General features: G+C 43.2%; 1 protein-coding gene across 2 annotated transcripts; it reads right to left on the bottom strand.

Annotated features, from left to right (window-relative positions):
• Positions 1–10848: 10848 nt before the first annotated feature.
• Positions 10849–24282, bottom strand: Plgrkt (plasminogen receptor with a C-terminal lysine). 2 transcript variants are annotated; one of them, XM_021152305.2, is made up of 6 exons: positions 24058–24182; positions 23229–23339; positions 20725–20811; positions 13273–13403; positions 12607–12716; positions 10849–11219 (listed from the first exon to the last, which is right to left on the bottom strand). In XM_021152305.2, the coding sequence occupies exons 3-6, from the start codon at positions 20803–20805 to the stop codon at positions 11098–11100; spliced, it is 444 nt and encodes a 147-aa protein (XP_021007964.1). In that variant the 5' UTR covers positions 20806–20811; positions 23229–23339; positions 24058–24182; the 3' UTR covers positions 10849–11097. The 2 variants fall into 2 exon arrangements, with proteins under 2 accessions (XP_021007964.1, XP_021007963.1); XM_021152304.1 differs by lacking the exon at positions 24058–24182 and adding an exon at positions 24190–24282 and having other exon boundaries at positions 10918–11219.
• Between the last annotated feature and the right edge of the window lie 613 nt (positions 24283–24895).

Genomic DNA, 24895 nt, shown 5'->3' on the forward strand with positions numbered 1-24895 from the left:
TTCCTTTCCTTTCCTTTCCTTTCCTTTCCTTTCCTTTCCTTTCCTTTCCTTTCCTTTCCTTTCCTTTCCTTTCCTTTCCTTTCCTTCCTTTCTTTTAACGTTGTCCTCAATGAAGCAACTATAGTATTTTGTAGCAAACATAATTTAAAAACCAAAACCAAAGTCTCCTCAGTTGTGGTACCTCAGCTGTGAGTTATGACCAGACTAAAGACCCAAAACTCTACAATACATAAAAAACAAACAAACAAACAAACAAACAAACAAACAAAAAAACACTGGAAATTAAGCAAACATTCTTGACTCTAACCGGATGATGTCTTAGTAAAAAACCCTAAAAAACCCTAAAAAAAAAAAAAAACAAAAAAACAAACAAACATCGTCATGAGTTATTTGGCCTTGATCTTTGCCTGTAATTTTAGTCAGTTGCATCTTCTCCTTTATTTTGCCTCAGTTGTTCTAACTAAAAGTTTCTCAGTTTTGTCCATCTTCTCCAGAGCCAGCTCCTCATTTCAATTATAATTTAGTCTCTACTTACTTTTTGATATTGTTACTTTTTGAATTTGTTATTTTGGATTTGACCTGCCCTTGCCTTTTGGTCTTTGAAATACACAATTTGGCTGTTACTTGAAATTTCATCATTTTTCTTATTGCTATAAATTTCCCCTTGCTACTGACTTTTATTTACTTATTTTTTAAAAAGATTTATTTATCCATTTTATGTGAGCACACTGTTGCTGTCCTCAGAAACACCAGAAGAGGGCATCTGATACCACCACAGATGGCTATGTGGCTGCTGGGAATTGAACTCAGGACCTTTGGAAGAGCAGTCAGCGCTCCCAACCGCTGAGCCATCTCTCCAGCTGGCTACTGACTTTTTAAAAATTCCTTAACCTTTCTTGTGTTGTTTTCATTTCTGCAAGTTTTAAGAATTTTCTTCTTTTAGGCTCAGTTATTCTTTTACATAAATTGATTAAAGAGATACAAGAAAAGAGAGCTACATTATGGTTTTTTGACCAATCATCAGACTAATATAGTATAATTTTTTAAATCATTAATTGTGGTAGGAGTCTATAGACAAGACTGAAAGCAATTTTGATTTCCTTTGTTATTTCTTTACTGACTTAGTATTTACTCGGTATCAGTTGCTCAGTCTGTGTAGGTTAATACAATTTCTGATGTTCCTTTTATTCTCAATCTCTAGCTTTATTCCTTATGACCAGAAAGATACACGTGGTATGATTTTGATGTTCTAAAGTGTGCTCTTTTGCTTTGCTGTGCTCTATTGTAGAGAACGCGGGCGTGTGCATGAAAGGCGTGTGCCCTCGGCAGCTGTTGGGTTGAAAAGTTCCACTAGTGTCATCAGTGTGGGTTAGTTCCGGTGTTTCTTGGCATCTACATGTCTGTCCCCTGTTGAAAGGATGCTCAAGCCCCGACTCTGACTGCGCTGGAGATGTTCTCCCCTTCGTCTCTAATGTTTTATAGTGTTTTATAAATTGCATTATAGCATGGGTCAATGTTCATCTGTAATTGCTATGTCCTCTTGCTGGATGGATCGCTTTCTGTCTCCTTTTGCAGTTTATCTCAGAGTGACTTTTACCCTGTGCAAGTGTAGGTGCTCCTGTCTGCCACTGCTTTTCATTAGTGTGGAATGCTTTATTATCTCTGCTCAGTGTGTGCCTACTGGTGAAGGGAATTTCCTGTGGACAACATATTGTTGCTTTGGGCAATTTGCTGAGTTATTTATTTCTAAGGTCATTGCACCTTCATATATATATATATATATATATATATATATATATATATATATATATATATATATAGTCCACTTAGCCTGCATCTTGTTAGTTCCTGAAATAAATATTTTTCTTTTTATTTTGACAGCATATTAATTTTATGTATTCTTATGGCTCAGTGTGACATTTCAGTTCATGTGTACAGCATGTACCAGGCAGACGCAGCCTTCCTCTGTCCATCCCTCCCCACACTCTAGGTTTCTACATACACATCTAGTTTTGGTTTTGGGGGGTTGTTTGTTTGTTTTGTTTTGTTTTGTTTTTACAATCTTACAGGCTACTTGGTGAGAAATAGTATAGAAGTAACCAAACCAGCTAAAAGTGTGATGGTATATAAAACTAATCCTGATTTCTAAGTCTTATTACACTGAGATTTGGGGATGAAGAATGAAGCTAACTCACTTCTGGATATGTATCCCAGGGACATCTGGGTTCTTTCCAGCTTCTGGCTATTATAAATAAGGCTGCTATGAACATAGTGGAACATGTGTCCTTCTTACCAGTTGGAACATCTTCTGGATATATGCCCAGGACAGCATGTAAAACCCAGTCTTATAAGTGTGTATTCTGAGGGTGGGACCTCTGTCTGAAGTTCTTCATTTGGAAAGGAAAGGCGGATATAGGAAGGGCTGGGTGTGCAGGGCTGCTTCTATATCCAGATGTCATCTGTGTCCCATTGCCCAGGTTCTTCTGGGTTGACATCGCCATTTCAAAGAGCACAGGTCCTGCCTATGTCAGATGGTCAAGCGCCTCTGAGTTCCCACAGCCTATTATTGAATTCCTCTGCTCATGGTTTCCTACCTGCGCTAGCTCCTGACTGCCATGACAGACAGTCAGGCATGGCCAGTGGCTCACAAAGCCATGGGACACTCAGTTTTTAAAAGACCCTTTTAAAGCTGGCCACCAGTAACTTCCTGTAGCTTTGTGTTTCCTGACCAGTTCTTACAGTTCTCCACTCTGCCAACTGCGGGCAGTCTGTTCCTGGGGCCAGTGATGATCCGTGTGCCCCTACACCTCTGTTGGTTGCCTTGTACTCTACCATTTTATTGCAACTCAGGGCTTGAAGAATAAAGTGAAGATGCGCATTTCCAAGGATTCTGGGTAAAACATGGCGGTAACTCTCTAGTTCCCAGCCATCCCTGCAATCACTCCTCCAGTGTTCCCTACCTGCTGCCTTACCGAGAATGAAAAGTAACAGTGAAAAATTGATCTCCAAGGTCTTCTCGCTAGGAAACTATTGGGAATTTCTCAGTTAAGAGAGTAACAGAGAGAGAGAGAGAGCCACTTCTCATTGCTTATTAGTGTACTCAGATAGTAGCACATGGGCTTGGGGAAGCTCGGCAGTGCCCCAGCCACACCCAAGGCTCCAGGACTCGCGCTTCAGACTTCAAATAGGCATTTGGCTTGGGTTTGGTTTTTAGATTACTTATTTTATTTTACATGCATGAGTATTTTTGCTCAAACATGTGTCTGTGCATGCTTGACGCCCGAGCACATGAGAAGAGGGTATGTTTAATACCTGTAGAATTGGACTTAAGAGTGATTGTGAGCTGGCATCTGGGTGCTGGGAATGGAATGTGGGTCCTCGGGAAGAACAAGTTTTCTTAACTCCTGAGCCATCTCTCTAGCTGATTGTTTAAAAAACCAGTTGGCCACTGAAGTGTGCCCTTTTCTGTGGTCTGTGGCTTTCACGTTACACCAGACACTGACGCTGTGTCACAGTTTGATTTCTGGCTACATAGTTCGGCCATTACCACAGACATTCTTGGAACATCACAACCACAATCCACTCTCTGCCCTCTCATGGAACCTGGGACTCATACTAAGTTCTATTGCTAGTAATGAAATAGGCCCATTGAAAGATGGCAGGTGCCTAGAATTAGGACCCCAGACAAGATACCATACTTCTGATGATATAATTCCTACATACCCTTCTCAGATCTCACAAATAAACTCTGTGGAGTCAGGCTGGAGAGATGGCTGAGTGGTTAAGAACACTGACTGCTCTTCCAGAGGTCCTGAGTTCAATTCTCAGCAACCACAATGTGGCTCACAATCATCTGTAATGGGATCCGATACACTCTTCTGGTGTGTGTCTGAAGACACCTACTGTGTACTCACGTACATAAATAAATAAATAATAAGAAAACCTCTCAGGGGCCATATTGAGAACCACTTATGTAGAACCAAGGACCACTGACCGATAGCTAGCCATACACATAAAACCTGCCAACCAAAAACCTCATAAGTATTAGCCTCAATGCTCTAAGGTGGGTGATAAGGGACAAGCCACCCAGCCTTTGTTTGGCTGCATTGATTAGCCACTGAAGTGGGAGTGTTTTATTTCCAAAGAACTACTTACTGGGCTTCGGTCAAGAGTCTTTGGGCAAGGACAAGACCATTTCAGTTAAATAAAAACATATTTTATACTAAGAATCCTGGAAACCACAGATGTTTTCTCTTGGCTGTGTCAGAGCAAATGGAACCAACAGTTCTCCACAGGTTTGTAAACCCTAGAGAGAGTCATCATAACAATCGTGGTCCTGTCCTCCCATATATCAAATGCTTACTCTCCTTCCTGGTGAAGCAATGGGGTTGACTTGGTTTTAAAGCTTCAAATGAATGGCCAGGAATCTCACGTGCTGCCATGATACCAGCTAAAGCTGGAAGGGCCTCTGAAGGTCTGCCCACAAGCTACTCTCCCTCTCTGTGAAACACCCTTCCTACTGAAGAGAATGCAGTATTACTCTTGCTGGTCCCAGAGGAGTGAGCCTCAATTCTCTGCTAGCCTGCTGGAGTATTCAAATAAGCCAATCACATACTCTCTTGGCAATCAGGACTCATGTCACCCTCTCAATACTGCCAACGCCTGTCTCACACAGGGGTTTTACCCATTCAATCTTTTCACACCTGCCACTCCCGTGTGACCCTCTTAAGTGCTCACCACCAGTGGGTGGGTGTTTCGTCACCTCCATAACCCAAGTAGGGAACCACTCACTCAAGCAAAGTGACTCAATTAGAAGATGATTCAAAATGACGACCACTACAACTTCTCCTCCTCCTCCTCCTCCTTCTCTCTCCCTCCCCAATATTTTCTTTATTTACACTTCAAATGTTTTCCCCTTTCCAGGTATCCTCTTTGGAAGCCCCCTATCACATCCCCAAGCCCCTGCCTCTATGAGGGTGCTCCCCCACCCCCCACCCCACCCCCTGCATTCCCACTGGGACATTGAACACCCTCAGGTCCGAGGGCCTCTCCTCCCACTGATGTCCAACAAGGCCATCTTCTGCCACATATGTGGCCAGTGCCATGGGTCCCTCCATGTGTACTCTTTGGTTGGTGGTCCAGTCCCCGGAAGTTCCAGGGGGTCTGGCAAGTTGACACTGTTGCTCCCTCCATGGGGCTGCAAACCCCCTTAGCTCCTTTAGTTCCTTCTCCAACTCCTCCATCAGGGACCCCCTAGTTCAGTCCAATGGTTGTAAGCTTCTTCCTCTGTACTTGTCAGGCTCTGGCAGAGCCTCTCAGGAGATAGCCATATCAGGGGTCCATCAGCATTCACAATAGCGTCCTGGTTTGGTGGCTGTTTATGGGATGGATCCCCAGGTAGGGCAGTCTCTGGATGGTCTTTCCTTCAGTCTCTGCTTCACACTTTGTCTCCATATTTCCTCCTGTGAGTATTTTGTTCACCCTACTAAAAAGCACTGAAGCATCCATCCTTCTTCTTAGGCTTCATATGGTCTGTGAATTGAACCTTGGATATTCTGAAATTTGGGGCTAATATCCACTTATCACTGAGTACGTACCATGACAACCTTCTCTCTTGTCAAAACTTTTGTGACCACCAATACATTTTGGAATATTGTATTTTTATTTAAATCTTTAACATTTAAAAATTTTTTTCAGATATAATTGTCAGTTGGGAACATATTGTTTAATTTCTATAGGTTTGTTAATTTTCCATGATTCATCAATACTATTTTCTAGCTCCAACTACTGTGGTCAGAAAGGATATTTGATATGACTTTAATCTTCTGAAAATTTTGGTGCTGTGTTCCGAGACTTAACCCATGCTCCACCATGCAGAAGGGCCCCTGAACAGTTGTTACGAGTGTGTGTTCAGCAGATGACGGAGGAAATGTTACGTCAGTGTGCTAGGAAGTGTAATTCAACTTCCTTGTTTCTTATTTAGGTTTTCTGTCACCTGACAGATGGTGAGTTCAGTGCTGGCCACCTTGAAGAGAACCTTAGCATCCAAGGCTTAGGATGTTCACACTGGGGGTCCAAGTACAAGTTAGCAAAGAGTAAGTCTGGTGTCTGAGATGTGAGCCAGGCAATAGAGCCAAAGAGCATAGATCTAGAATGCGGGCATTTCTGGAGCAGCGTGGGTGGGGGTCAGGGTACAAAAGGCTGGGAGAGGTGGGGAACATACAGTCAGGTCTCTGTGGTTTCCAGGAAGGAACGGCTGCTGAGTATTCTGTGGCATCCTTTGAAGAACAAGCTTCCTGGGAACACAGTGATTCCCCCTTACAGCTTACAGTATACCGCTGATGCTACAGAGCCTCTAGCCTCTCCTTTTTGTTCCTAGCCATCCGGATGTCTCAGACGAGCATCAACTGGCCTATTGACATAGATGCTCCATCTTATTCTGCTCCACTGTATTGCAGAATTTTAATGGGCCTTCTCAAGGGTGTTTTGTTTTATAAATAACTGGCTTTTTTCCCCTGGGGGGATGGGGGATGAAGATTTCTACCTCCCACTCCATCATCTTGGTAACGTCACCTCCTTGACCCGGGTTCTGTTTCAAGAATCTCATTGCCATGTTGAATGAACCCCTCTGAATATTTTGGTTTTTTCACTCAACATTATGCTTATGGTATTTATGTTTTCTAATGCAAGGAATTTCAGAAGTCTAGAAAAATCAAGTTTGCAAATCAGACAGATTTAGGAAATACCTTAGTTTTTAAAGATTATTAATTATAAAGATTATTAATTACATATAAAATATATATGTCACATAAAGACACCCACGTACTGGTTTTCCATGACTGGTATTCTACCATTCTTATTTCACCTGTATCTACAATTTCCCCTCTCTCTCTACATACAGGCATATACACACACAGTACAGCATACACACACACACACACACACACCACACCACACCACATACACATATACATGCACACACACACATACCACACCACATACACATATACATGCACACACACATTACACACACACACCCCTCACACACTACAGCCCCCACTTCCCCACACCACACATACATATACACACACTACACACACACATTCCACACTGCACATACCCCACACACATACACACACCCCACACTACACACACCCCACCCTACACACACACACCACGCACACACACACATACACACACACACCACACACTACACTCCCCCACCACATACACACACATACACACCCCCACACTACACCCCCACATCCCCACACATACCACACACACATACACACACCCTCACACCACACACACACATACACACACACACTACACACACACACATACACACACACCCCACACTACACACACTCCACACACCACACACACACACACATATATATACGCACACCCCACACTACACACACCCCACACCACACACACACCATACACACATACATACACACCCCACACCATACATACACACACACCCACACCCTCCCACCACACACACACACTACACACCACACACCTACCCACACAAACACACACCACACACACACACACACACACACACACACACACACACACACACCACACTATAGTCTCCAACTCATCCAATTATAACAATGGAAATTATGGTGATAGTTATTATAATTTTAGATAATACACCTTGAAATGCACAAATATTAGGCATGCAGTTTGACAAACAAGGACACCGGTGTATGCCATATCTTTGTCATGACACAGACAGTTCTATTTCCCCTCATGATTCTTTCTAGTCAGTGCTGAACTTTCCAGGAAAATGCTGTTATGGTCAACTGAGGTTAGTGTTGCCAAAGATTTCATAAGTGGAATCACAATGCATGAGCTATTTTATTTAAAGGAGACTTGGCCAGAACAGGTCTCTCATTAAAAAATAAGAACAAAAAATGACACAGAAGAATGGAGGTTATGCAGGGGATAGTAACTGAAGCAATTCCAGTAATGGGCACCAAATGTGTTTGGAGAAAGCTGTTCTAACTGAAGTTATCCCTGCCTTATGTGTCTAGACAGAAGTGAATGTGGCAGACAGCGCTGAGTCAGCATCTAAGACTTGTGGCAGCGGTCAATGCTTAATCACAATAGCAGAATCCGGCAGAAAATTTATAATAGAAAAACTTGGATGTTCTTCTTTGGTCTTAGGCCAGTGTTTCTCAACCTGTGGGTCATGACCCCTGGGGGGGGGATCGAATGACCTTTTCATAGAGGTCGTATATCAGATATCCTGCACATCAAATATTTACCCTATGATTCATAACAGCAGCAAAGTTGCAGTTATGAAATAGCAACAAAATAATTCTATGGTTGGGGGTCACCACGACATGAGAAACTGGATTAAAGGGTTGCAGCACTAGGAAAGTAGAGAACTACTGATTTAGACGATGTCTCATACTGATGGAAGGTGTAAAAACATTCAGATTTTTGGAAGTACGAACAGTTCTGCTATTTAGGTGGTGTTTATGCTCAGAACAACAAAGTCACGGCAGTGGGGATACATGTATGTGTGCGTCAGAAGAGATCACACTCTATTAGCTATATAAAAACGAACTGGCTTGTGAGAGGATCCCACTGTGGTCACTGGCAGCTACGCATGGCTTGTCTACTAGTGGAAGCATTCAAGTGAGCCCCTCCCCTCACAGACTGCTCCCCCTCAGCCCTCTTCTTGACTTTTAGACCTTTCAGATTGTCCCTGTACACACATTTCTGGGCCTTGTGTTCTTCCTGTATATAACCCAGGAACTGCTCTAGTCTTCAACAGTCACCAGACTAACCAAAGTAGGTATTTGGAAAAAAAAAAAATCAGTAGATACTGAAAGTGCCAGACACTGCTTTCTACACTTTGGTAGTATGCACTGTCTTCCTGAAGTCTCCTGCGGGTACCCACAAGGCTAAAGCCAAGGGAACATTTCCAATCCTCATGCAGAATAGATACTTTCCCGCCCACCCCCCAAGGGCAGGAAACACCACAATGTTTGAGAAACAGTCTGTATTTAATAAGGATTTCTCAGCAAGAGCCTACTCCTTTCTCAGAATGGCAGAACAGAAAAGAAAAAAAAAATCTATGTTCTGGTGAAAGTGACTAGAATACCCATTCACATTTGGATTCATGTGTTGGAATTGTTGAAATCTATACAACATGTCAATTAGATGGCTGACATTTGAATCATATCAGTTGCAGAGGTTTTGAAATTTGACGTCTGTGAGTGAATAAACATATGTGCTATATATAATATCATATGAAGTTTGTCTCTATATCTGTCTGTCTCCCGTGTGTGTGTGTGTGTGTGTGTGTGTGTGTGTGTGTGTGTGTCTTTCCAGGCTAGGAATTGAACCCTGGGCTCCATACACAGTAGCCAAGTACTCTACCCCCAAACTCCATGCCCAGCCTAATTTTGACAATCTGAGTCTGTCCCTTGTCTATTCTCTTCTAACCCACGTACTTTTGATTTTGGTTTTGTAAGAGTCTCATGTCATCCAGGTTGGTCTTGAACTCACTACATAGTTTTGCCTTACTCTGCCAGCATGTCTCCAGAAGTGGAAAGCCACCTGTTAAGTGTCCCACCCCAACTTGTCTCTGACCATTGGCAGAACCATCGAGTGTGGTTTCCGTGAGTCTCTAAATGTTGGTTCATAAAGCGACTTCAGCTTTCTCTCGCCTTTCATGCTTTCTCATGCTTTATTACCTCATTTTTTTCCTGAAGCCACACAAAAGGCTGTAATAATAAGCTAGCTAAGAGACCATAACTGATTCAGTATTAGGAATTTAATAAAAGTTGTAGTTAAGATGCACTAAATATTTAATTAACATAGATGACTAAGATAATGCAAGAGTTACAGATGAAATGGTTGTCAATTCAGTAAAAGGATAGTGTAATAGGAAAAGGGGAAGCTTTGAATAATCAAGTCTAAGGCCAGTTGAACCAGGTTTTAACATAGCTGTGCTTAAAAGCAGTGGTTTAGACCGGCTTTGGGTTTTGTCTCTCTGTACGTGGGGAAGACTCTTGTAGGAGTAGCTGTTTGAATGTGAGTTATTAATGAACTCTACCTCAAGACAAGGAGACAGCAGGAAGGGTCTGACAGTCCAAGAGCGCCACGGGCCTGGGTGGGTTGCACAGCAGCTAAATGTTCTGTAAGGTCTTTAGCGACACAGCTTTGAAGTTCCAACTGCTGGACACTGATGTTCGAAAGCTCACATAGCAGAATAATTCTAAATTTAAAACTCTTGATGAACCATTTTGGACACCAATGACACACTAGTATTATGAGATTGTGTGTGTGTGTGTGTGTGTGTGACAGAATCTTGTTACACTGCTCAGCCTAGTCTCAAACTTAAGAACTTCCTGCCCTAGCCTCCTGATTAGTTGATATTATGGTATATTCCATTGTGCCTGGATCCATCAGATGAAATCACCATCTCTTTCCTCTATAATTTATTCTATCTAACATCTATCTATCTATCTATCTATCTATCTATCTATCTATCTATCTATCTATCTACCTACTTATTTATTGGTTGATTGGTTGTTTAAGGCTATCATATATGTATACAATGAAATAAAATCAACCCATTTCCCTTCTCACACTCCCTACTGACCCCCATTTATATCTCTCAACTTCATCATCTCTTCCTCCCCCTCCTCCCCCCCCCCAAACGTTGTAGTTCACGGTGTATTGGTCGTTCTTTTGTGTGAGACAGGACACAACAGCCTGGGAGCACTGAATACCGAGGACAGTCTGTCTCACAGGACCTCAAGCAGCAGGACATTGGGGTCAAATTCAGAACAACATAATTTATTAATTTTGCCCTTGAATACTTATAAAACACACATACACACAAGAAATTTGAATGCTATTTAGAATACTGCCATGATTTGGTGGAGTGTTAGAAATTTTATTTTAAAATAGTTCAACAAATTCATTTTGAATTTTAATATTCTAAAATAAAAATGCATCATATCAAAATCTTGATCATTTAAAAAACTGTAAACACCATGATTCAAGCCAACAACTTTGTGCTTTGGAGACACGATGTGTGCTCTGAGGGTAACTGTGACTTCATTTGTCTGAGAAGAGTTTACTCTGTTCCCTTCTGGCTTTCTCAAGGCTTTCAAAGGTGATCAGTCCTTTTGGCAGCTCCAGCTTCGTCTTTTCTGTTTCCAATATGTCCTCAGCTTCACCTTAAATAAAATGCAGACACGGGTAAGCTGATGAAGACGTCCTAAGGGTTCCCTAAGAGGGCCTGGTTGCTGATCCAGGGACACACTGTGGGGACTGGATCCATGACCTTAAATCTCAGAGTTAAGCACCTCACCCATCTGACTCAGGAGAAGGAATACACCACTCAGGGGAAACACATTACATGCTTATATTCTATCACGCAGGAGGAAAGACAAGACGATCATGAGTTCAAGGTCAGCCTAGGCCACACAGGGAGACTGTGTCTCAGAAATAGTACACAAAAGAAAAGATAAATGCATGAGGCGATCACTTTAACTACCTTGATCTGACCAATATACCACACACACAAACAACTGAGAATTGACACTAAAAACGAATAAGTTGTCTGCAAAAGGAAGAATACTTATAGAAGTCATTAGAATTCTTTCCCAAAGGTTTAAAATGTCAACGTTTTCCAATCCCTGGCCCAGATGATCAGCAGAAGACAAGGGTAAGCCTTGACTTGGTGTTTCGCCAGTTTCCACAATGTAAATACTCCTCACCTGGCCAATCACAAGCCACCAATGAGTGATGCTGGTTTTTTGTTGTTGTTGTTGCATCTGTATGCTGCGTCTACATTTGCATAATGCAGATACAATGGATACAAATAATCTATGATTATACAGAATAGAAAAGTAATTTAAGACAGATGAGTTCTGCGTATTTAACGCTTTTTTGTTTTAAACAAAATTTAGTGTTTATTATAATTTAATTATCAGTCTGTAGACTTATACCTATTTTGTTTAGTTATAAATAAATAAGTAAACCCATTTTGTTTAATTTTTTAAAAAAACAAGTGTTCCTCATATCCACCATGCAAAATTTCTAAACATTTAGCAGTCAGTTCTTATGAGCTACTAAAAGCTGACTCCATGCCACTAAAGAGATGCTGGTTCTCTGGATTGTAGGAAAATGGTCCTATCAGAATCCACATTAGTCAAAGATTTATAAGGAGGGTGTGTGTGTGTGTGTGTGTGCGCGCGCGTGTGCATGTATATGTTCATGTGTGTGTACTTGCGTGAGGAGGCCTGAGGTTAACCACCAGTCTCCTCAGGCGTTATCTCTGTGTTTGTTTTTGTGCATGACACAAGATCTTAGACTAGCCTGGAGCCTGCCAAGGAGGCTCGTCTGGCTAGCCAGGAGCCCCAGAGATCTGTGTCTCTGCCTCCCGTGTACTGAGATTACAAACCTGTACCGTCACACCTGGCTTTTTCACATGGGTCCTGGAGGCTGAACTGAGGCCTCCTGCTTGAAGAGTGAGCGCATTACCAACGGAGCCATCTCTCAGCCCCAGTCCTGAAGCACAGACTATTTACCACACAGACGCTCTAGCTGAGGAAGACCTACTTTTCATTCTCTGTAGAAGAGTTCCGTAGCCCAGGTCATACTGGTAGGTGAAGATGAAGCTCAGCGGGACTATAGGAACGAGAAAGGCTGGCTTCTTTCGCTTTAGTGCTCTGTTTCAGAAACAAAACAATAAATGTCAAACATAACCTGCAAATACATATCTTATCCTTGTTAAAAAAACAAAAAACACCTTTGGAAGAATGTATCCTATCTCGTAGGCTATTTAATTCATCTGAGCCTTCTGTAGAAATTGAACAATTGAATTTCCTTGTCCAACAAACCTTGCCAGATTTTTTTCGGCTCTCAAGGGGAGGGTCTGTGACTTGTTAATCTTCCTTTGACCTCAAGGCTTAGATTCCCCCTTTGAAAGCAGACAATGATTGAGAGCTACTATTCAGGACGGCTGGGATGAGCACAGAGGCCATCCATCTTGGTGTCTAGTGAGCTCTCTTTAACTTATAGACTAGAGAAACAGACAAAAGGAACATCAGGAACTGAAGGCAGGATGAGCTGTGAGAGGAGTAAGCCAGGGGCGCTTTCTTTGTTTACGTAATACTCAGGGCTCGAAACTCAAAGGCCTACTCCAGCCAACTTAACGAGCGAGCGCTATGACCACTGCAAAGACTTTGTTATTTCAGAAACTCTTCAAGTAAATGGTAAGCATACCCAGTTGCTAAAGAGATGGTTGCAATGCCAAAAAACGTTCCAAAATATTTGAGGAATTCCCGAGACCAGGCGATCTGCATAGCCATTTGCCTTTCTCTCATCTCATTCTGCATGGTCAGCTGCCTTTCCAGCTAAGCACAAAAGACAAAAGGGCAGTTAGTCACCTGCCACCTTGGAACCGTGTCACATCGGCTTTTCCTCCTTCCTTTGTTCTCCTTCCTCTGTTCCTCCTTTCTTTTGTTTAAATCACAGTAGATTCCCACTAGGTTTCCTGAACAGCTCTGTGCAACTGTACCTTTGGCAGTGACAATTCCTTCCAATGTGCCCTGCTCCCTGAGGTCTTGACTGTATGGCTATGGATCCAAGTCACGGCTATGTTCCCTGGCTTCTCTGTTTTGTGTGAAAGAAAGATTTCTGGGTCACTAAACAGGCACTGTGCTGTTCTCCATTCATGTTGCCTTCCAAATGCACCCACTACAAACTGAAATGCCAGGTCTTCATACAGTGATGGAGGGATGTCAATAGAGATTTTTGTTTGTCACATGTTTTGTCTTGTGGCACTTCAATCAGTGCCTTTCTTGGCTTTGAACAGCCCAAACTACAGGACACAATATCTGGTTGGATTTTAAAAAAAAAAAGAAAAGAAAAATCACAGAGTAGTAGCAAAATGAAACGTAAGCCCCTCTTTCTTCAGAGAGAAACTGCTTCTTCTTGTCTTTTAAATTCTAAAACCTCGACAGCACACATCATCAGCAAAGCTAAGAAACAGAAAGCTAGAGTTCGTGATGGAAGAAACGTAACGTGACTCAGTTTCTCGTCGTGTCCTCGTTCTACCGTGGCAGGAACTGAGAGAGGAAAATGCGTTTTGGTGTAAGGATAAGGCTTAGCCACGTGGCCTCTCCTGGGAGTTGTAGTACAGGAGCATACTAAGATAACCCCAGGTGGGCCTGGAGAATCCCTAAACAGAGAGGATTCTGGGAGGGGGGAATCCAAAGTAGAGAGACAAGGCAGATCTGGGTTCAGGCAGGCCTGAGAGAGACAGTTGGGTTCATCTCAGCTACATAAGTGTCCACATGGTTCCCTTTCCCATGAAAAGGTTTACAGGGGATAGCTAAAAATTAGACGGAGGTAGCATACCAGAATGCTACACTCATAGCAGAGACTTGGGCAGAGAATATGAGCCAGAGATAGCTGGAGAAGATAACTGGGTCTCAAGGATCCACAGCATTGAAGAGTGTAGAAGTCAGGGCCAGACTCCCCCTGGAGCACAGTCCTCAGAGCAGATCACCCCGTGTTCCTAGGAGTCAGCAGAGAAGCTCCGCTCAATCAGAGAAGCCTCCTCTAGCGCCTGTACCACCTGCGGTCGCCTAGGTCAAACCAAGATTGGTCCAAGGAAAAATGAACAGAGAAGAAGAAAGAGCAAGAAGCAATTGAGCCACTTTGTCTTGCCCAAATTGCCTTGATCAGTAGAAGCTGAGACTCATTTTGAGTTCTGTTAAAGAGACATCATATGACTTTGTACACATGAATAGTGAGTGTGTAAAACCTATCCTTGCCAGACTACTTATTTTCCAAACTCACATACCAATGCATACCTTCCAAAGTGATATAAATACACTAATTAATAATCTGTGTTCCTATGAAAAGGCATCTAAATCAAAACAAGATCCAGGCACGTTCATCATCTGTGTCCTGAGCCGTAAACATCTGTGGAGCTCTTCGGTAACCATACTAGCGTACCAAAAGAATTATTCAGAATATTAATTGGAAGGTTAGGTCAGCATAAGTTTAGTTTAGTTTAGTGTTTTTCAGGGCATTTAGGTAGTTCTAGTATGCAGCTGGGATTAAGAACTACTGTCTAAACGAACTATCACAGGATACATTTTTCTCTTTATCCCCAATAAAGCATCACATAGTTATCAGTCTATGACAAGGAACTCTCCAAGGCAGAAGCAGAAAGCTTTCTAAAGATCTTTCTAAAGATCATAAACAGGATGATGCTGGGGTGGACACAGAACACACTGTCCTTGTCACAGGAATAAACTTTATGGTAAAGAGTGAACTCAGCGCATCAAAATGTATAAGACAGCCAAGAACTCAGAGGATGCCCCAGATGAGATGAGACCGTGACAAGATCCCGGGACTGACTGCATGACATGACAAACACACAGTGTGCACAAGGGGAAAGGGGCCATCAAACTATGCAGAAGTTGTTGTCAAAGATAACGACTGGACTCAAACACAGTTGTAAAGCTCTCTCTCTCACAGGATACAGGTTAAGAGTTCGGCACCAGGCTTGGGAGGGTATGACCGTCCTTCTAGAACTCAAGAGGAGACACAGAAAGAAGAATTGTGAATTGAGGCCAAGTTGGGCTACATTGCCACCCTGTCTCAAAGGACAGCAACAACAACAACAACAATGACAACAGCAACAATGATTCACCTACGGCAGTGGGAGTCTTAGTAAGGAGGCATCAGAGAGACCTCATGGATCAGGTGGGAGGGAGGAAGAAGAAAGGTAATGACGTAATCTCTCGTTCTACCGTAGTTTTAAAAATGTTGAGGTCTTCATGTTCAAAAATTTTGAAACAAATGAAACTTGAAGTTAATGTTTTTCTTTTGGAAAAATGTAACTGAAAATTATGTCTTAGTAGTATTTGTCATCTAAACAATGTTTAATGACTGAAAAACTAAAGTATACCCATATGTAGTAAACTCATGTCTCCAATGGTATAATTATTATAAGTAACCACCTAAACCAATAGCTAGATTCGTCAAATATTCTAAACAAAACCTAACAATAAACCTAAAACTAACATCAGTTTTCCTAATAGATTTAAAAGTGTGCTCATTAAACATGATCTAAATATTTTTTCTTCTGAGAAAAGTTCTACATAAACAACTTGAACCATGTCAGAACAGACAGAGGGCAAAGGTCTCAACCCCATGTTTTCATGTTTATTCTCTCATTAACAAGCTGGCATCGGTTCAGTGCCAGGACTAAGTGTTAACTGAATAGGTGGCCTTTAGATAAGCCCCTGCCATTCTATAGTCAGCAGACATACTAATATACATCGTTCTTGGTTCTTAACACACTACTGAACTCATTGGCTGCCATCTTTACCCTCTTCAAGAGTGTGTGATCCCTTGAGAGAAGAAATCACCAAGGTATTTTAGCACTTGATAAGCACACCACCGAAATTCACATAAACCGCTGACCATCGTCATGTCTAAAACACAGAAACCCCTCGGTGTGTCTGGAAGTGTCTTTTATTATTTCCACATTAGGAACTGCTTCTGTAACTGTGACCCCCATGACCAAAAAACAATGTTAGAAGGACAGGATTTATTTAATTTTACAGGTTGCAATCCATCACGGAGGGAAGTCAGGTCTAGAACTCAAGGCTGGAACCTGGAGGTAGGGACCATGTGGAAAACACCATTTTCTAGCCAGGGGCTCCTATCCAGCTATCTTCCTTATGCAGCCCAGACTTACCTGCCTAGGAATGGTGCTGCCCACAGTGGGCTGAGCGCTTATCATTCATTAGTCAAGATAATCTCTCACAGACATGATGCAATCTAATTGAAGTAGTTCTTCAACTGAAATTCCCTCTTTTCAGGTGGCTCCAATACAAATTAACCAGGGTCAGAACACTACATCTTCCATGTGCAAAATCCAATCTCACTAAAAACTAAGAGAATCTATACTACATTAACTTTTCAGCACACAGACAGCCTGGCTCTCATGTTTGGTTGGATTTTGTTTTTCTCTCATGTTGTTCCCTGAACACAGCAAACGACAAACTTTTGCTGCCCACCAATCTTTGCATGACCATACTGCTCTCTGTCTACAGTCCCACTGCATAACTCGGGCAGACGTCTGTATATTTCTTTCTCTGTGTTAGGTTTCCCCTTTCCAGCCTACATCATAACACCAGGACTCTTTCCAGGTTTTACTTTGTTATAAAGTTGTTTGTGTGCCACCTAGTGGCACTGTGAAAACTGCTCATTTTAACTGTATAGCTAGCTCATTCTCAGTAACGGAAGTTAGAAGAAGCAGTTTCTACCGGAAAACTAAAAATTGACGGTAATATCGTTGTAACTACTAATGTGAGTCCCTTCCATCTTAAACACTACCCCCTCCCCTCCTCCCCCCACCCCCAGCAGTAATGAATCCAGAACCATGTGCATGCTGGGCAAATGCTCTACCACTTAACCGTAGCCCCAAGCCTTGTATGAAATTCTCAAAAACCATCCTTTTTTTTTTTTTTTTTTTTTAAGGAAAATAAAAACAAACCTTTTTGTGGTTCTTGAGGAGGAAAACAAAGGCCTTGACATAATAATCACTGAACATCTGCAAAAATGTCTAAACTCCCGAAACTATGTAGGTAGGGACCCTACAACACTTAGGATGCATTCTTTTCATGGAATTTAACCGATGTAGTCGGTTTGCAAAGTTTGCAGTGAGGATAGGAGCCTGATGCAATTCAGATACTGCCGTGCACACAGGTAAGTGTGCAGTGAAACTGATGCGCCATTCTGTACAAAAACCTCATGGTGACCAAAATCTCTCCCACTCATGACCTCTCTGATGCTCCTGGCAAAGGTTTAGAGAAATAGGGAGAAAAGCAGAAAATTGCAGTTGAGCTGCAGGGAGCTCCTTGCTCGTTGCACCAGCGCCCCCTTCTGGACGCAGGTTCCAAGTGCTTCCCTCTTTTGCTTGCTAAGGCTGCACACCTGCCACCACTGCGCCTCCCCCACCCCCCAAAAAACAGAGACCACGATCTGGCTAGTTTAAACAATAGGGAAAAAAAAGAGGGTTTTTGTTTTTGTCTCAGTTCTGGAATCTAGAAATCAAAAAATCAATGTATTTGATTCCTGAACAAGCTGTGAGGAGACCTCTGTCACTGGTTTGTAAATGACATATTTGGGGTGCATGATTAAATTTCCTCTTAAAAGTCAACAACGTATCAGATTAATACCCACCCTAAGGATTTATTTTAACTCGATCACCTCTGTATAGACCCAATCTCCAAATGAAGTCTGATTGGGGTTGGGTTTCCAGCATACAAGTTGTTGAGGGATTTAACATCAGCCTGTAACTGATGGTAAGTAATTTGGTGAGTTTTTGTTTAAAATAACCTTTGCTCTGTGGAAGCTACGTGAGGCTCAGGTGTGACATGTCCACTGTAGAGTCAGGAATCCGAGACAGGACAAATAGAACGTAGGGGTCTGTCTGCTGGAAAACGAAGGTGGCGTGTTTGAGGATGCAACTGGTGAGACCACACCTCAGTCTCTCCTTGGTTGCATGCAGGTGCGGTAGCCACAGCCCTCAGGAGAATTCCAATCTTTCTTCTTCCAGCTGAGACAAAGCTACGGGCTCCAAGGGGGCTGGGTTCCCAGGTTGGGCTCGCTTTGGGTTTAGCTAATCTGAAGAGTGATGGCTGACACAGCTCGATCTCAACGGCACATACTGAAAACCTGCTCACTGGCATCCATGGAGAGGACTTAAAGCCGTTCTCTTGCCTCTGGCCAGTCAGGTGACCACCAGGGACCTTGAACATTCTGTACAGTCTTGATGGGTAGGTCAAAAAAAAAAAAAAAAAAAAGCGAGGCCCTAGCTACCGGAGCTGAGCGATATCTTGCTTGCATGTCAGTGAACAACCCTGGGGCGTGAAACGAAGCAAACGCCTCCACATTCCTCCTGTTCATGGTTCCCCACAGAAGCAGGAGATTCCCGACACTCAGTCTTCCCCATAGCTGACCCACAGAGTGCATGGGCTTTGAGTAGCAGGAGGAAGTGACATCGGTACTTAGCTCACACTGCTTCCGCGCAGTGATGAACTCCTCTGGTGTAGGAGTCTCTGGTTTTCTGTAACTTCCAAGAGGAATAAAGAGGAATAGAAGCCCCAGATCGTCACAGATCCTGAGGTCATGCAGTCTGATATAAGAATGAAACTCTTGTAGTTTCCACCCACACACGCCATTCTTATTTCTGAGATACTGGGCTGATTCCTAACCTATACGTCTCCTCTGGCCATTGCTCCATTATAGTAAGTAACTTGTCCATTCTTTCAATTTTCCCCCAAGGAACCATTATCCCACACCGAAACTTAACTTTTTAACATCAGTGGGGTATGGTGGTACATACCAATACTCCTATCACTGAAGAGACAGACAGAAGGACTACAAGCGCAAGGCCATCTTAGACTACATAACCAGCTTGAAGCTAGCCTGGGCTATATGAAACCCTAACACTTAAAAAATATTTTTAATAGCAATGATAGCAACACCTAATATAAGCAAGAGGCATTAGAGTACACATTCTATAGAATGTACATTCTATAGAATGTGCATAATTTTTACTTCTTGGAGCATCTCAGAAGTGTGTATTGCCTCTAGGGTACAGACCAGGAGACCGAGGACAGGTCATGTGCACAGTCAGGATGCTATGAATTGATTCATCCAGGTGTCTAGGTTATCTCTCACTTGTACCGCCCAAGAGTAAGGCTTTCTACTCTTAGAGCCATAACAGACCATAGGGGCTTCATCATGACCATTGTCTAAAACCTTAGCAAGACAATTTAGGTCGAACATTTTAACATTCAGCTGTGTCTTGTAATATTTTAAAAATACTTTGACAGCTTATATTAGATAATTCAGCAATCTGTTTGACTTTTTTTTTCTAAACATCTACTGTACAATCCAAGGTCAAGCGCCACAGTCTATAACCATTTCCTAGTGCAGCTTTCACAAGTTATGATCTGTGGTTAAAGGGCCAAATCGGGCTGGCGAGGCTCTGTCTCTCTGTTTCTTTGGCTTTTCCAGCTTATTAAGGCTGCCTGCATTTTTTGGCCCATGGCCCCGGTTCTCTCCATCTTCAAAGCCAGTAGAGTGGTTCTCAGGTTATGGCTGTGTTTAAGACTTTTATGGGTAACAGTATAACATCTAATTCTCTCTCTCTCTCTCTCTCTCTCTCTCTCTCTCTCTCTCTCTCTCTCTCTCTCTCTCTCTCTCTCTCTCTCTCTCTCTCTTTCTCTCTCTCACACGTTCTTATAAAGGTCCTGGAAGTTACAATGGATCCATATTGATAATCCAGAATAACACTTCTTTAGATGAACATATTGTAAATTCCCTTTCCATGTAAGGCATCACATTCCTAATATACTCACAGGTTTTAGGAATTCAGAATGCCTCGCGGAAGAGCCATATTCTGTTCATAATATACTCTAAGCAATTACCTAGTGGTATAGAAATTTTGGCTCAAGTATCTGGACTGGAAACACGGGCTGTTCACCAGTTATTTGGCCATCCACTTCACCTTGTCTTTGAGGATGGAGCCCAAGAGCGTCTTGATTAGGAGTCAAAGGGAGTCGAAGAAGACTGTGCCTCTAGAGCACCATTCTAGAAACTTAACATGATTAGGAACATAGCATCTTAACTAGCACATACCTGAAGCCGAGCATGTGTAACCATGAACTCCTGTTGGTTTTTCATGTTTTCGTTCATAGATTTCGAGAATATAAACCCCATCTTGACCTAAAGTGGAAAATGCAAGGCATATTTAAATAATAGACTCTGTGCATCCTTATACAGGCTCTGGGCTCCTATCAACTGGGATAATGGAGAGAGAGAGAGAGAGAGAGAGAGAGAGAGAGAGAGAGAGAGAGAGGCCCTAGGGAACAGTGTAAATTCTAAGTAGCTATCTAACCTCAGGCATACTTCTTACCCAGCCTGAGCATCCTTTCCTCAGCCAAGAACAGCTGACTGAAATGATTTCCCATCTCTCCCTGCTCTGTGAACACGCAGTGCCACGTTACCTCGGTTTTCCCTTCTATAAGCCTAATGTGATTCACCTTCTCATCCGCTGTTCTGACAGACAGGAAGACCATGCAACTGAGGATGTGAGCTCAGAACGTCCGTCTGTCCCTCTTGACCTTGTGTCTTAAGATGTAAGTGTCTTAGGGTCAATTCTTCAGTATTCCTCCTGACGTCTCATGCTCCCCTCCTTCTCTGACACAGGTCTCATCCTCCTGCAGCTGATTTCCCCCTAGCCAGTTTTCTCCAGCCTCGCCTTCATTCTCTCCAAGTTACCGAGGCTCTCAAAAGGGCAGGGTGAGGATGCTCACACACCTTTGCAAATGGATCCCCAGGAATGGGAAGTTTGTGTGAGTGTATATATTCATTCATGTGCGTGAGTGCAGGTGGGTGTGTGCCACGGCGCTCCTCCAGGTCAGAGGGTAACCCCAGGTATTGTTCTGCACTTTCCACCTTGTTTGAGACAGTCTTTCTAGAATGTTCCTCTTGGCTGTGTACCCCAGGCTAGCTGGTCGGGAGCTTCCAGGGATCCTCCTGTGCCTGCCTCTCATCTCACCACTGCAATTACAGATGTGTGCCTCTGGGCCCAGGTCGTCATTGATGTGCAAGCTTTCAGCACAGGTCTTCACGGTTGCATGGCAAGTGCTTTACCCACCAAGCCATCTCCTCAGCCCAGAAATGGAGTTTTAAAATGACCACATTGTAGAGTTTCTCCATTATTTCTTCCAATGGAAGTTACAGCACAATAAGCTCATTGCAAGTTGGAAATACCATTGAGAGAAAAATGCATTTATTACACCGAATATACCAAACATTGTGGTTTACCTTAGCCAATGTTACTGTTCTCCGAAACACTTAGGCTAGCCTGAAGAAGTACAGACCTCTTTTTATAATAATATGCTCAATATAATTCATTGAATTTTACAGTAAAATTTAAAAAATAGAATGGTTGTTTTGTTTTACTAGCCTGGGACATGAATTCAAATTTTGATTTTCTTTCCCTTTATGATCTATATCACCTTTTAACCATCATTTCCTTAAAAACTGACTTGAGCCACCCTCTACATCAGGCACGGCATTGTTATTTAGGTATAACAGCTACTCCAGAGGGCTATAAACTATAGATGGGTAAGAACTCCTAACTTTGTTCTAAATACAACTAAGTATGTTCAGAAAAACACTTTGGTTAGTTATTGATTTTTTTCAGAAGACCATAAGGCCCAGGGGGATGTCACAACATCTCTACTTTCTTCAGTGCTGTCTTAGGCTGTTAAATACCTTCCCACCACAGCAGCTCGTCTCAATGCTTCACAGCCAGGATTTATGTATAATCTGAGGAAATCCCGGACAACAGTTATTTCCACAGCTTTCCTCATAAGGAAATCCCTGGGTTTAGAGTAACCTAGCATGGAGCATGGAGAACAGAGGTAGTTCGCATCAATTGGGATGGTTACCCTGTTAGTCGGGCTCCAGGGGAGTATGAACTGACAGCCTGGTTTCAATGATTTCCGTGTATTCTAACAAAGACAAAGATCGCACCCCGGAATTAAGCAGCCCTTGAGCCAGTTGGCTGCGAGGCTGAGCAGAGGTTGAACTACTTCCCAGGAAGGAAGAGAGAGCCTTCCACAGCCCTGGGACATCATGATTCCTCCCGTCTCTCACTGTCCCACTTAGCACCCTACCAGCAGAGGCAGAGGGCACTCATCATGGAGGGGGCTCTAGCCATTTGCTCTCTTATCTAAGTATTGGCAGCTCACATGAGTCATTTCCAGCTGAGCCTGCAGGAGAAGTGTTATCATCCATCGTGATAGTCTCTGTGGCTTCTATCTCACACAAACACTTGCACAAAATAGGAATGCTTGACAGAAGACCAACCTTGTCAGGCTGCTCAACATCCTTTAGTTTTCTTTTGCATGTCGGAGCAGACGGATGGATTTTTACATCTGCTGCAAGCATCTTCAAACATCTTCAAAGAAACCGACTGTTCTCTAGTCTACCCCCCCCCCCCACACTCCCTTCAGTCCCTTGGCCTAAGGGGTAAGCTCTCCATCCCTTGAAGTGGTCGGACCATCTTTCTGTCAATCGTCTAGAGAAGAGAAGAGAAACACTTTGGAAATCTAGCTAGGATTTAGGCTTACCTCCTTCTGGGCCTTGCACTCTTGGACTTGGACTTTGGATGTGTCGGGGGAAATCTCAGGTACACGGTTAAAGATAGAAGGCAAACAGGAGTGTCCCTCTGGAGATCTCACCTGCAAATGAGCATGCCACACCCTGTAACTTCACCCTTGAACAGTGTTTCCAACGTCTTCTGATCATACCTAACAAAGCCATGCTGCACTCTTCCCGACGTCCCAAATACCTTCAAATTTCTCTCTCCCAGAGACACGATATTATCAGCGACAAGTAAGCGTGGCCCCAAACTGACTTATTACAGGCAACACAGACAACTACAGTGTCCTATAGGATGGAGGATACAGATGTGAGTCCAGGCTGCTCCTGGATTTTGTTTGTTTGTTGGTTTTGGGTTGAGGATGGGGAAGCAGGGGTGTCTCCAGTTCCAAGAGGCCATGATTCAAATTACTCTGGAAAGGTGTGTTGGGAAGGGTATGCTGATTGTGCAAATCCCAGACAGACTTTCTCTGGTCATCGGAGGAACCAGGATTCGATTTAGAAGGAAAGAAATTCTACACGATTTCTGTCATCCAGATTTCTTCCCTGATTTAGTACCAGAATTTTTGGCTAGTCACAACATCATTCTCAATAAATCTTCCAAACCAGCACAGGAAGCACATGACCTCTGGGGGTGTTTGTTTTGTTTCCACTCTCGCTCTGTTGAGCCAGTTTAGCGTCATATAGGTATTTCCCTAAAGGAATTCCATTTTCCTGTCCATTGCACTCTGCAGTCTTGTCCCAACTTGGTGACAATGGTACAGAGAGATCACACTCACAGAACTGGGTTGGCAATACCTGTCAGCCTCGGGAGGCATCAGCAGAACCCAGAGCCCTGGCCTTCCCTGTCCAGCCGGAGCTGCAGCTGTGCGGGACCGTGCGACGGAGCCGACCCCTCCCTCCCAGGTGTCTGTGACCCGAAGCACTCACGCGACACGGTGCGGGGGGACGGTGACCACAGCAGAGGCCTCTAGCCAGAGCTCCAGAGCGGTCAGCGCAGGGACAGTACCTTGCTTCGGCAGAGCCCCAGGATTGGTTGGCTATGACAGTGGATCACGAGCTTCAACCAATCAGCGTGGCCTTTGGCTCCTTTAAGTGCTCGGGTGTTCTTCCGGTGCAGGCGCCTGGAGCCGGGAGGTGGGTGGGGCGGGACAGAAACGCAAATTCCAACCTGCATGGTCTTGTAAGGTGCGTGATTTTGAGGGAAGGCCCAAGGAAGCAGCGTGGAAATGTTTCAAGTCCTCGGAGTCCTGAGCCTCAAAAACAAAACAAAACAAAACAACAACAATAAAAAAAAACCCACCACCAAATCTCGCTTAAAGGTAACCAGGGAACAAAAGCAGACAGTGACCAGAATTTCCGTATTTCCCTATGCGTTTTCCATATTTCGTACTCCTACTAGAATTGTCTGTCTATAGTACAACTCCGAACTTCACTGAGGAAACATTGGACTCATTAGCATTTACTATGTAACCGGTTGGGAAAATAGTATGTGCGTCACAACCTTTAGGAAGGTCTCTGCATTAGCATTTGTTGGCTCCACACCTTAGAGAAGGCAGTCTAGCCTCTTCCAGGTATATCTAACCTCGCAGGCTTGTATAGAAGTTTTTAGTTCCAGTGTTCCTTATTCTGACTT

This window comes from Mus caroli, chromosome 19, assembly GCF_900094665.2.
Source record: "Mus caroli chromosome 19, CAROLI_EIJ_v1.1, whole genome shotgun sequence".
NCBI lineage: Eukaryota > Metazoa > Chordata > Mammalia > Rodentia > Muridae > Mus > Mus caroli.

Coding starts and splice junctions, on each gene's coding strand:
- Plgrkt (XM_021152305.2), bottom strand. CDS start 20,805: ATGGGGTTTATATTCTCGAAATCTATGAACGAAAACATGAAAAACCAA. Junction 13,404..20,724: donor TTACACATGCTCGGCTTCAG/GTATGTGCTAGT, acceptor TTTTGTGCTTAG/CTGGAAAGGCAGCTGACCAT. Junction 12,717..13,272: donor ACCATCTCTTTAGCAACTGG/GTATGCTTACCA, acceptor TTTCTGAAACAG/AGCACTAAAGCGAAAGAAGC.